At 37.4% G+C, this 14,165-nt stretch overlaps 1 protein-coding gene across 22 annotated transcripts in view; it reads right to left on the reverse strand.

The window, feature by feature from the left end:
- PHF21A (PHD finger protein 21A) overlaps window positions 1-14,165 on the reverse strand; it is a 173,021-nt gene that overhangs the window by 115,450 nt on the left and 43,406 nt on the right. For 15 of the 22 annotated variants that reach the window (XM_037028054.1, XM_037028055.1, XM_037028053.1 and 12 more), the window contains 2 exons: window positions 13,697-13,729; window positions 11,485-11,571 (listed from right to left, as the gene is read on the reverse strand). In XM_037028054.1, the coding sequence (XP_036883949.1) occupies window positions 11,485-11,571; window positions 13,697-13,729 (120 nt within the window). The remainder of the gene's footprint in view (window positions 1-11,484; window positions 11,572-13,696; window positions 13,730-14,165) is intronic. The other 7 variants (XM_037028063.1, XM_037028057.1, XM_037028064.1 and 4 more) reach the window with 1 other exon arrangement.

Consider the following 14,165-nt stretch of genomic DNA (forward strand, 5'->3'; position numbering starts at 1 on the left):
CCAGCTCTGAAACTTTGGGCACATGACTTACTCTCTCATCCATAAAATGGGACAGCAGTACTCACCTCCTAGGGTTACTGTAAGAATTAAACGAATTAGCACATTTAAAGCACACACAGAAGTGTCTGGCAAATATTAAGTGCTAGATAATTAGAGCTACTCCTACTACTGTATTTGGTATGAATACTACTGCAAATAGTACAAAATGCCGTTTTCAAGCCATACAAGCTGCTGCTCTGATCTTCACATGACTGATCTCTGCTCTAGCAATCCTACAATACTTGTTTGCTGAACATGCCCCGCTGTTACCTGTTACCGTGCCTTTGCACATGCTGGTCTTTCTGCCTACTGCAGGGGCTTTGTACTCCTAGCAAACCCCTTCTCAACCTTCAACGCTCAATTCAGATATTGGCTTTGTGATGGGTCCCTAATGCCCCACCAAGAGAATGCCCCCTTTCTGTGTACCAGGCATGTTCTGACTGCCTATGTATTGTAATTGTTTACACGTCCATATCCCCTACAAGAGTCTCAGCTTAGTCAGAACAGGCTCTAAATATACATTTGTTGGAGCTTAAATAATCCAGGGAATCATTCATTTCAGGGAAGTAGTCATTTATTCGTTTACTGAGAGCCCATACATGGACCAACAAAACAAGTCCAAGTCCCTGGCCTCACAGGGCTTACGGTTTCTGGGCTCTGACTATGGTACTAGAAGGTATCACTTTAAGTGCAGAAGGGACATTATATCCCTGTGGGGCTAAAATCATGAGTAGCAGCATGATTCTATTACGTTTTACTGTTGTTATTGTTATTATTAGAGCCTACATTTATTCTCCACCTCAAAGAGAAGAGCAACCAACTAAAAAGGACGCATGCATCTGTCCTGCAGGCACCTAAGGAATGTCTTCACCAAGAGTCACCATGTGGCTCGTACTAAGAAGAATGAAAAGGGAGGATTAGAGAGGCCCGAGCACAATCCCTAACACAGTCCGGGATCAGTGGAGGCCAGAGACTTAGTCAGCAGGTGACCTGGTTCAGGAATCCAGAGTAATTCCACACACACTCAACAGTCTATCTAATAATAAGTCCAGATTTTCATTTTTCTCTTTAGTTTCCTATTTAGCTTTATTTCTATTTTTAATTGACTATACACAGGCTTAAAAATACAAGGCTTATAATAAAAACAGCAGTCCCTTGGGTCAACCCTCTCTGACTCTCTAGTCCTGTTTGCCTTTCAGTAAACCACTCTTTGCCTTTCAACTCTTTCAGAGATTTCTTCAGGTTGCTTATCTTCTTCCTACTTTAAAATATGTACTCTTTGTGATTTCTTGATTTTTGACTTTAAAAATTACCAACTGAATTTCTATTGCACACTACAGATGACTGAAATTTAGTTCTTACGTTACCTTATGACTTTACCTCCTCCCTCTCCCATGGCCACAGCAGTCACATCACAATTTTCAGTTAAATCTGTATTTCCTAAGGCTCGTATTATCAGGAACACGTAAATAACATTAATTTGTAATATAATAGTATATTATTATTATACTTGTATTCTTGTTCATTTATTATTCCTGAAACTAAAAATGCTTTACTGTGTCATTTGCCTGGTTTTCTATATTCCTACCATTAATTCTTCCCCATATTCACCAAATAAGCTAGAAAACATCTTCAAATAACAGTTCAAAACACATCATATAATCAGTCCAGTTTTTTCTTGGCTGTATCTTTCCCAGACCCCTCCGTCCTCCTGTCCTAAGTAAACTGGTTGTTCTCTAAACCTGTTATACAACAGCCAGCTAAGTTTTTCCTTCATTGAATAGGGATTGTCTTCCTCTCTTTTGTACTGGATTTTGTTTTCTGGATCCACGACTTCACCTTTATTGGTTTATTGTCTTGTTTTGACAGAGAACATCCTCGAGTAGCTTCCTCAAAAAGGGGGCAGGTGTAGTAAGTTTTGTGACTGTGTATGTCCAACTGTCTCTGTTCTGCCCTCTGATTTGACCCCAAATTGTGTTAGGTACAGAATTGTACATTGGAAATTAGTGTTTTCCAGAATTCCCGTGTTGCTGCTGAAGTCTGATGCCATCTACCCCCAGTCCTTGTTTGTAACTCTTTTTCCCTCTGAGGAATCTTTATTTAGGATCTTCTGTTGCTGTTTTTCGGCAGTTTCTTAGTGATGTGCCTTGGTATGTGGGTGTGGGTGTTTTTTCACTCATGGTTTCAGGTACTCAACAAGCCCTATTAATCTGGAATGTGTGCCTTTCAGTTCTGAGAAACACGTTATCTATTAGATAATATTCTCTTCACCATTTTCTGTTCTCTGATTTTAGAATTTCTACTGGGCAAGCATCAGACCTTCTGAGCAGATCCTCTAATTTTTGTCTCTCTCACTGCCCATCCCTCTGTCTCTTCTCTGAACTGAGAGAGACTGCTCAAACTTCATCTTCTAAAACTTTTTTATTATCAAGAAGTCTGTATAGAATTGTATACTTGAAACCTATGTAATTTTATTAACCAATATCACCCCAATAAATTCAATAAAAATAAAGAAGAGTTCTCTGTTCTAATTGACTTTCATTCCTAGAATCTCTTCTTGCTTCACAGATGCAGTATCTTCTCTTATTGATCTGAGAAGCTAAAGTTAGGAGTCATTTTGAACCATCCCTTCCAATTCTCTGGGTGTGTTCTGCCTTTCACATTAGTGGCCTCCCCAATATCTGAGATTCTTGGCTGTTATGCTCAAATTCAAGAATGAGGCACTGAGGATGTAGAGCAACTAAAACATTCACACACTGCTGGTAGGAATGTAAAACGGAACAACTACTTTGGAAACATTTTGGCAGCTTCTTTAAAAAGTTAAAAATACACCTACCATATCACCCAGCCACACCTAGGTGCTTGCCTGAGAGAAATGAAAGCATATCTCCACACAAAGATTTATATATGAATGTTCACAGCAGTTTTATTTCTAACAGTTAAAAACTAAAACTAATCCAAAGAGTACATACAGCATAGGTCCATTTACTGAAATTCTAAAATATCTAAACTTAACCTATAATGACAGAAAGCAGACCAATGTTGCCAGTGACAGGACTGGGCGAGGGGGGAGGAAGAGAGGTCACCAAGGGCCACAAAAACACTTTCAGAGGTGACAGGTATGTTCGTTATCTTGGTGGTGGTGGTGACTTCACCCAATCAAAACTATACTCTTTTAAAAATGGAGGTTTGTTTTACATTAATTATTCTTCAATGAAATTATAAGAGAGACAGAGAGCAAGAGGGAAATAGAAAAAGAATCCAAAGTAAAAGAGGCTTCAAAAAAATGAAGTGCTGAAGGTGAACAGAAAACTGTGGGGCTGGCATGTACGTAAGAGGGCCTTCTCCTGACTCAGTCAGTATACAGTGGACCCTCGAAGCACATGGTTTGAACTGCATGGGTTAAAAACTCACTTATGTGTGGATTTTCTTCAGCATAGGTGTACAATACTACAAATGTGTTTTCTCTTCCTAATGATTTTTAATAACATTTTTTCTCTAGCTTACTTTATTGTAAGAATCCAGTATATAATACATATAACATACAAATATGCATCCATCGACTGTTTATATTAGTGGCAAAGCAAGAGTAGGCCATTAGCAGTCAAGGATTTGAGGAGTCAGAAGTTACGTACGGCTTTTCTTTACTGCACGGGGGCTGGCGCCCCTGACCCTCACGCTGCCCGAGGGTTAACTGCATACCCTATTTTCAGTGTGGCACTCACCCCTGCCCCAGACTATTGTTCTGTGCCTAATGTCTTTGAGTCAATTGCCTCTCAGATTAAACTTCTCTAGAATAAGGGTTGGAAAATTTCTGTATGCAGGCAGGACTTTGTCACAACTACTCAATTCTGCTGTTGTGACAAAAAAAGCCACAGACAGTATTTAAATGAAAAATATGGTTGTGTTTCAATAACTTTATTTACAAAACCAGTTTGCAGGCTAGATCTGGCCCAGGTGCAGGCTACAGTTTGCTGATCCCTGCTCTAGAAAATCGTGTTAGTCTTTCCATCTTCAGAGAACTAATCAATCTCTCTTCAGAAGTGATGGCTATAAAATACATATAAGTAAAGAAGATAATTAAGTAAATAAAAAGGGGAAGGGAAGTCATAAAAAGAAATACTGGAAATTTAAGAAGTCATATATAATCTTAGCAGCTACTAGCGGCAGATGAGGCCCAGGGGCAGTATTCTGATAACTTGCAAACACTGTTTCATCTGATGGACTCACATCTAGGACAAACAGAAAATCAGAGTAAGAAAAGTGTGTGTCTTCAGAAGTTCCTATGACAGATGTTCACAGATAGCTTCAAACAGTAACTTTTGCCTACTTGACTTTAGTTGGGAGCTTTGGGTATGAATAATAGTGTAGGAGATTTCACTGTAAATTTCTTAAAAATGAAATACACATTCCACGGAAATCAGATGGACCAGTGGTTTCACATAAATATTGCAGAGGAGAGACGAACACTACACTAAATCCTAGGGAACTCCTAAGCTTTGAATAAAAGGACAAGGTCAGTTTCCCTTCATAATTCAAGGATCTCTAAGAAAACAACACTTCTAAATTCTAATGCGATGTACCAATCCCACTAGTTTGGTTGAGAATGAGAGAAGGTAACGTTCTATGGTTACTGGTATCAGAAGCTAGAGATAATCATGTATCAGGTTACCATTATTAGACTACAAGAACTAATTTACTTACTTGACTCCAAGGCAATGAAGCCTAAAGGCAATGTAATTATTGTACCTAATGTCCTATTTCAAAAATACTTGATAAATAAAGGTCCACGGAATAATTTAAGAATTTACTATAGAAAAATGAGTGAAGAGTACAGTCATCTGGATTCTAGTTCTGAATATGATGCTGATTAATTATATAATCATGGCTAAGTCACAAACAGTTCAAGTCCCAGTATGTATTACAATGATGTCCTCGTGACTGAGTTAAACATGAAATCTTCTAAGCTTCTTTAAAAAGTAGTACTTTACATGTAAGATGAAGGTGTACATGAGGTGAAGCCACCATAACTAAAACCAACAACTTCCATTTAAAAAGAACTTACCTCCAAAAATATTTAGTGCACTCAACAGATATGTGTTCATTAACTTCTAAGAAGCATTACCTAAACATTCCATAAGCAGGAAAACAGACATGTGAACGATTTAATCACTCAAAATCTATCAGTAAGTCTCGCAGAGAGTCAGGAACAGAACAAACTCCCAGCACCCCGCACATCCAGTCCTATGTTGTTCCACGCATCAGATCCATTTTACCAAATACGTCCATATTTAAAGTGAGAGTGGTTCCACAGATGGCAACTATTTATTAAACCCAGAAAAGTACTTCATCTTGTATTAGGTTACACATTATATAAAGAACAGAGACTATAATTTTTAAACATGGGCTCAGAAAAGCAAAACAGTAGCAAAGACCAAAGACTATGAAGTGGTCTACCTCTCAAAAAGGAGTAAGAAAAATAGAAGAGTGAAAGACAAACAACACCTAAAAACAAAGGCAATTCTGCGGAACACTATGGAATATTTTTAGCATGGACAAATGGCATGAAAATATACCCCCAGAAAGCATCAGATACATATTAATCCATCTTCCAATTAGCAAACTGCTCTCTTCCCTCCACAGGTTATCTCCTGAGAAAAACCAGGTACTCTCACATATGCTGTTAATTGGATACAGCCTTTTCTGGAAATATTTAGCATAAGTTTTTTTATACCCTTTGCCTGAGGGTGGTCAACAGGCTATTATTCTCAATTCTTCACAATCTCTGTTATAAAATTATACATCCACACCATTTGTCTTGACTTAAGGCGTGGCCATATGATTTGTTTGGTTAATGAGAGGTTAAAAGACTTGATGCCAGCAGAGGCTTAAAATGTGTTGTGGTAGTTCGGCCTGTTGCTTGCACTCAGGTCATGAGCCACGAAATGAATATGCCCCAGGTAGCTGCTGCCCCTTCATCTCCCCTTCATGCTAGGTCTCAGAATGAACACACTTGGAGTGGATCTAATCAAACCCCCAGCCTGGAGGCAGGGCCAGCCAACCCACAAACTGAAGAAGACGTGCCCAATCCAGCCTAAATCAAGAGAACTCCAGGTGATCTGTAGACGCAATATGAAAATAAACACAGTGTTGTAAGTTCCTCAATAAAATGTGAATTTGTTATATAAAACTGTATGGCAACAGGTGACCAATATACCCAGTAATCTCACATCAAAGAATTTATCCTAATGCAATCACAAAGAAACAGATTCACACACAAAGGTGTTTATTACAGCAATATTTACATTAGTGAAAAAATGGACAACATCCTATTATCAACTAAAGAAGAATTAGTGAAATAAATTATGATCTAGCTAGATCATTAAATATTTGAAGCTACTAAATGTTTTTGAAGAATTCAAAAATGTAAGATATTCATACTTCAAATTTAAAAAGCATAGAAAACAAGATTCACTGCTTTAAAAAATTACAAACAGAGAAAAAGATCAAGTGGGTTAAATAATTCATTTAAGAAATACAAATGCTCTTCTGTGCTAAATACTATCTTATGCTAAATATTATAAAGTTAAGTAAGACAAACATGTCCCCTGACTTCCTGAAAATCACAGTCCAGTGAGGAAGCCACATATTTTTAAAAACGATAACATACATGTCATTACAAGTTATAATAAGCTATTGTGGCAGAAATTACTAATTATCCTCAGTATTTATTCCTCCTTCTTACTCAGTGCCAGAGTCCCTGAGTTTCATTTGCTGGTGGCCACCTGGAAGAGACTACACTTCTGACCTTCCTTGTCCCTAATTAACGAAGTTCTGACCAACAGGATCTAACTGGAAGTAGCGCACACAACTTCCAGCAAACATCTTTGAAAATAAAGGGCTTGCTCTTTGCTGCCTTTCCCACTTCTTACCAGATGGAGCAGCTATTTTAGACTATGATGTGGAAGCTTCGTGCTGAGAATGGCAGGGCAACAGAGTAGGAGGAGCCTGGGTTCCCTGCCACTGTGGAGCCACTATCACCAGCCACAGTCCACCTACAGAGCTCCCACAGGAGAAATAAAATTCTACCTTGTTTAAGCCATTTTCACTCTGAGTTTTTAGTCATTCACACATGAACCTAATCCTAAATGGCACAGCTATAAAGGAAAAGTGAAAGGTTCAATGAGATTATTATGGACACAGCTGATTTTGACAGGGGGAAGGGGTTGCAGAGATGGGTCCTCTGAGGAAGTCATTCGAGCTGTTCCCTGATGCCTGGCCAGGAGAGCACCAGGTGAAGGGAGGTCGGGTGGCAAACAGTTCAAGGCAGGGCAATGAAAAATGCAACTACTATGGCTTAAGCCTTAATCATCACGGGGACAAACAACATACTTTGAGATGTTAAGATTGCTTCTACAATGAATCAGAATGAAAGCGGAGCACTAAAGCAACTAAGTGCTTTGGCTGCAGAATCAGAATCTTTACTCGGACAAGCAAAAGATCACACATGCATGTGAACAATAAGGAAGGAAGGGTGCAGAATGAGAATAAACAATATTTAAAAAATTAATAATTGCTTCCACACTTCAGTATTACTAGTGTTTAAAATAGGTGGATTCCGCCCTGGTTGGTATAGTTCAGTGGATTGAGCATGGGCCTGTGAACCACACAATCCAGGTTCGATTCCCAGTCAGGGCACGTGCCTGGGTTGCAGGCCAGTTTCCAGCAGGGGACTCATGAGAGGCAACCATACATTGATATTTCTCTCCTTCTCTCTTTCCCTTCCCCTCTAAAGATAAATAAATTTTTTAAAAATCTTAAAAAAAAATAAAATAGGTGGATTCTTTGATTAAAATGGTTCATATACCAGGAACAGACAAGAGTTTGGTATTAGCATTTGTGTAATGTTTCTTCTCTATTTCTGATTATAAAGGAAACATAGTCATTGTGGAGAATTTAGCAAATATACACAAGAATATAAAAAGTAAACTATCAGTAAATTCATCACCTTCCAACACTTAAAACTGACACTATCTTTATACACATTTACATATTTATATATATATACACCTATAACACACACATAAAAATGGAATTGTTTTTTTTAAGATTTTATTTATTTATTTATATTTAGAGGGGAAGGAGAGAGGGAGAGAAACATCAATGTTTCCCTTTCGTGCGTCCCCTGCTGGTAGTTGGCCTGCAAGGAACCAGCCTGCAACCCAGGCATGTGCCCTGACTGGGAATCGAACCGCGATCCTCTGGTTCGCAGGCCCTTGCTCAATCCACTGAGCTACACCAGCCAGGGCCTAAAAATGGAATTGTAATGCTTATAAAGTTGTATGTGCTTTTTCACTTATTTTATCATGAGCACTTTCCTATGTCATCAAACAATTTTTGAAACGATTCATTTTTAGTGGCTACATAACATAATTTTGTTAGATGATCAAGTCTGGGATTCCTGAATTAAAAACTTGTCAACCTGGCCCTGTGGGTCAAGAACTTGACCTCAAAATCTGCCATGGAAAGTTTCTATTCAGAAACCTCAAGTTACAGTTTAAACTCACTCGACCTTTCTAACCAAGAATTCAATGAAATTCACTGGGTTTTAGCCATGAAGGATGCTCTCTAAAGATCGTATCTTCCCAAATACAGTGTACGATTTCATAATGTCTTGAGAAAGAAACTGAGTGAGTATCAAAGACTGCAGTAGCAATAAGAAAAACAAATTAAGTACTTACTGTACGAATGACTATCTGCAATATTTTGGGTTTATTAATACAGTAAAGTAAGAGATTGTATGCATCTATTACTTGTATAATTAAGTTTTCAAATGGATATAGAAAAAATGAGCGTAGAATAATACATATAGAAAAAGAACAGAAACAAATAATGACTAAGGGTTTATCATCATTGTTAATTCCAGAATGTGACATTCTTTGAGTTAGTCTGTATTTAAAATTTTTCTCACAATCAAAAAACTCATGTGTTTTTTTTAGATTTTATTTATTTATCTTTAGAGGGGAAGGGATAGAGAGAGGGAGAGAAATATCAATGTATGGTTGCCTCTCATGCATCCCCTGCTGGGAACTGGCCTGCAACCCAGGCATGTGCCCTGACTGGGAATTGAACCGCGATCATGTGATTCTCAGGCCCACACTCAATCCACTGAGCTATGCCAGCCAGGGCTCAAAAAACTTACGTTAAATTAAAATTTTAGTCATGTAAGTAAGGTAATTCAGATTTTAGTTATTAAAATCTGAAGGAAAATCATTAAGTTTTCCCAGAGGCTAAGTGGATCTTGTGAGAAAAGAAAAACAAAGCTGGGCATTCAGCATTAGGAGTCTGTCCTAAAATTATACTATTTTAAACTAAGTATCAATGTTTCATGTTGGAAATAACATGTGAGGAAAGACCAACTTTTGAACTGTATAGCTGTGTTTTCTTCAAATACTATCCTACCTAGAAATGATACATTTTCTGTTATATCAAAAAGGTTATTTTAGCCCCGGTTGGTGTGGCTCAGAGGACTGAGTGCCAGCCTTCAAACCAAAGGGTTGCTGGTTTGATTCCTATTCAGTGCGCATGCCCAGGGTTGTGGGCCAGGTCCCCAGCAGGGGGCACAAGAGAGGAAACTACACATTGATGTTTCTCTTCCCCTTTCTCCCTTCCTTCCCCTCTGTCTAAAAATAAATAAAATCTTTTTTAAAAAAGATTATTTTAATAGTTAAGCAAATAAAACTGCAAGATCACATTTCAGGTTCTGACTCCAGTTTTCTTTACTTTACTAATGCTAAACCCACTTTTTAAAATTCTAGTTTCTAAAATCCAAACTTAGTCCAGATGACAGTTTGCCTCATGATACATATATGGTTGCAATTTTCTATTAAGCAAGATCCCTAATAGAAAAAAAATTTAAAAATAAAAAGTTACAGAAATAAAACAAATCTTTGTATCACAAACAAAAACTTTTTAAAAACATAAATTGTTTTTAACTGCCTCACTTTCCTCAACTGTAGCATCAGCATTCCCCCTGCTCCCCTGCCCTTACTCTACTAATCAGTTTTCACCTTTTTTTTCTGCTGGAACACATGAATTTTTCACCAAAAGTGACTCATTCATTGGCATCTTGTCAAAGTAACTCTGAAACTCTAAGGAAGCCACTAACAGAATTCTAAAGCTCGAACACTGTCACTAACACACATTATTTTGACTTCAGAGAACTGAGTGACTATCATAGCCAAACACATACTAATAAACTGTTTATATTTTTCCTTAAAAATTTCCTGTACCACACCACCTCCTCCCAATTTTAGTTTGGCAATTCCCTAATCTAAAACACCTTCCATCTCTGAAGAAGACAAAATGGGGAAATGTAACAGCTTAAGAACAGGAGAAGGAGAAAAAAACAGTTGTTTACTCAGCTTGAAAAAAGTCTACTCTGAAAATTAACAACTCGTGTCTATTCCACAATAGTTCTCAAAATTTATTTCTCCCCTTAAGAGAAAAACACAGTAATACACAATACAAACACACAAAGACATCTCCAGAAATAAAATATCCTCACAGCTATTACTTCATTAAATAAGTTTTAAAAACAACATTAAAATCAATAACTGAGAACTATTCAATCAAAAATCTTCAATGAGATATCACTAATATTAACTATCAATTGCAAATCAGCTAATCATTCTGATTCACCCGTTCACCTCCTCCATGACAGAAAACCACTCATTTTTACCACACGAAAGGTGGTGGGGAAGGAATAAGAAAGCAATAATTTGTCAGACTACCACAGACAATTATGTAAAGCTCTATCAATTGTCACACTCCACCTGGTGGCAAAAGCTGCCTGAACTGGTGAAGTGGAGGTCACTATACAAAAAATTCAAAAAAAATACTTTCCCAATGTCCTTGGAAAAAAGCAAGATGCTCTTCTCTTGCCCTATACAGAATAAATCTAACGAGGTTCAACCAAAGTTTTGCACATAATAGTAGATCAATATCTAATAAAGATTAACATAAAGGTATCACAATAATCACAATGGGAGACCTATATTCAGAGCAATCTATTCTCTCCATTCTCTCCAAGTTAGCCGTCACCTCAAGTCTTCAGGACAGGTAACAGCACACCCAGCAGCTCCCACGCCCAGACTTTCTTTACCCCTCCCCTATGGGTAAAGTACAGAGTTTAATTAACACAGTTAACAGCAGCTCGCCACACTGCTCTTAGATATTTGCCAGTAACATGTACCCATGGGATATTCTAGATAACGATTTTAACCAAAAATAAAAATAGATAAACAGGGCTCAAACAAAATAAAAACTGAGTCTGGCTGCCCACACTTATTTTCACACATGAGGAAAAACAGCAGTTCTCCTAGAAGTCTCAAGCAGACATATCTTTAGAACACAATGTTAAAAATACGCCCCCCCTTCCCCTACCTGTTTCTCACTCAAAGCTGTGATTTTGGCTTGGAGCTCATGAAGCTGTTTCTTTAAATCAGCATTCTGATTGGAAAGAAAAAATATCTGTGAGAAAGATATTTCATTTGTTAACAGAATAGTAGCAAGAAGATTTTATGCATATTGCATTACAAATGATGAAGCAACCTTAAACATGTAGCCAATCAAATTCATCGTGCATTAAATTATAGTCGTATTATCACTACCTACTGCACAGATCCTAAATGTAGGCTGCTAGCACTAGAACACAGGCAGCTCCTTTGCAATTGTTTTAAATTCTAAGAAGTTTTAGCAACTGTAAAATAGTATTCCTTTTTACTAAAAATATTGTTATTCTTTACAGGATGTTGACAGAAAACCTAAAGTGCCACTAATCAGACAAAAGCAGGAAAATGGAAGTTGTAAGCACGAATACACCGCCTGCTTAACGGCATTATCAATAAAGATGAGAGGCTTCTCTCTACTTGCCCTCTCCCTTATTTGGTAGAGCACATTTGTTACTTTAGCCTGGATTTGAAAAGCTGTCAGTGCTGCTGATGTCAGTGCTGCTTAACACTACATCATTCAAATTAACACACTGACTACCAGGGCATTTTCTCAGCTTTCAAATTCTAGGATTTAAAAAAGAATACTATTTTAGATGAGATACACTGAATATGCTTGCCTTTTACTCAAGTGAGGGAAAAACTAAGATTAAAAAAGCAAGATTAATGCTTAATGTAGCAGGACAGCCAGCTAGCAGACTAAACACCATCTCAATGACAGACCAATTTTTTCTTCGTCATTTCACATGCAATTCTTTCAATGGGCTCCGCCTGGTCTTCTGCCAGGTTAGGGCACACATCCTTCCTCTCATGCTTATTACTCCCTGTGGTCTTCTTTTCATAAATGTGTGTGTGTAGACACAGGTAGGTAGATATGCAGATGTAGATACAGACACAGACAGAGCATCTGTGGGGCTGTCCAACAATCTACTGCCCCTCAGATTTTCCACGTTAAGGCTGCTGTTACATGACCACCAGCTATATAGAAAATGCTCATGTTTTCTAATAATATTTCAGTTGCTGATAATATAGGTTACCATAATAAATATAAAAGAATTTATTAATCTACGGTCTACTGCATCTTGGCTCCCTAAATCTAATTTAAATAATATTTTAAAATAAGTAAAAATGGAGAAGCTTCTCAAAGAAGTTCCCATGTCAAACAGAAATGAAGTGTAAGCTATCGATGGACCGTGTTAAAACACTACAGTTAGGTCACTGGGCGCTAAACTTTTTGAAATGACTATTATTCCTACTTCCAAACCACAATCTGCCTCAATACCATTCCTGAATCCAAGAATTTATTTGACTTAAATTTACAATGAGGCACATATGGTATGTTTAACAAGCTAAAGATATATACACCTGAGTACCCATCAGTGGGTCAGTTCTTTTGTGAGCAGATTATGAATCAACAAATGCAAGGAAGAAGCCCTAAGAGCCTGGTAAGTACTCTCCGCACTTAGGACCCATAGTCTAACAACTGAGAAAGAGACACTGCCTGAACAACAAATACGACCATGGAAGACAAAGTAACTTTTTAGGAAGAGTTCCCTTCAGGGACAGAGAATAAAACGTCTAAGTCAAAAACTCCTAAGAGAATTTAAAGAAAATGTAGCATTTGCTATGTTAAAGGCTCTTTAAAAAACAATAAAATTTTAAATGCTTTTTAAAACTTATTCTTAAATTCTTACCCTGAACATAGTACAATGTTCTGTACACTATCTCTACTATAAACTATGAATGGTTTATAGGAACCAAAATAAGAATGGTTCTGGGCCATATTCAATCATTTTGAGGCTACAGAAAGCCTTACAAACTGATTTTGAGTAAGTGGGCTTATGAAAATGAAATTTAAGTTCTATGAAGAGTACTAATTCTCAATTTCCCCCCCAAAATACTCAAAGCAATTAACACAAAAGCAAATAACAGTAACAAAGATGAAATGATAGCTGCTGACATATTATAACCGAATGACTGGATTTTTCTAAACCCTTATAACATGAAGACCAATATGCTAATATAATTGCTGTTAGATATGATAGTTTTTAATACCTAAATATTGGTATATACTTTAGTATTTTTATGGTCACTTTGTTTTAAATTATTTTAATTTAAAAAATAAATGAACAAAAGTAGTATTTTACCTGTGGATCCTGCTTCATTTGAGCAACCAGTTTCTGGTAATAAAGAGAGAAAAAGAGACATCAGTCTCACACATTAACTCAATATGGCCAATCTGGTTTAGCCCCCAAAATCTAGAGTTTTAAGCTCACACTCAGAAAACGTGCAACAGCACAATCAGAACCAAAAGCTTCTGTCATCTACATAAAAGGTCAACCAGACACTTCTCTTAACATAAGAAAAAAATCAAACTACCACTCTATATCTGAAGTGCTCCTGCTTTTTTTTTAAACCTCACCTAAGGACATATTTTCTTCATTGCTTTTAGAGAGAGAGGACGGGTGGGGGGAGAATGAGAAAACGAGAATGAGAGAGAGAGAGACACTGATGTGAGACAGATAGATCAATGTGAGAGAGAACACTGGTGGCCTTCTCATAAGTGCCCTGACCATGGATCGAACCTGCAACCTGAATATGAGTCCTGCCTAGGAA

This window comes from Sturnira hondurensis, unplaced genomic scaffold, assembly GCF_014824575.4.
Source record: "Sturnira hondurensis isolate 20B ecotype Veracruz unplaced genomic scaffold, ASM1482457v3 Scaffold0019433, whole genome shotgun sequence".
NCBI classification, from domain to species: domain Eukaryota; kingdom Metazoa; phylum Chordata; class Mammalia; order Chiroptera; family Phyllostomidae; genus Sturnira; species Sturnira hondurensis.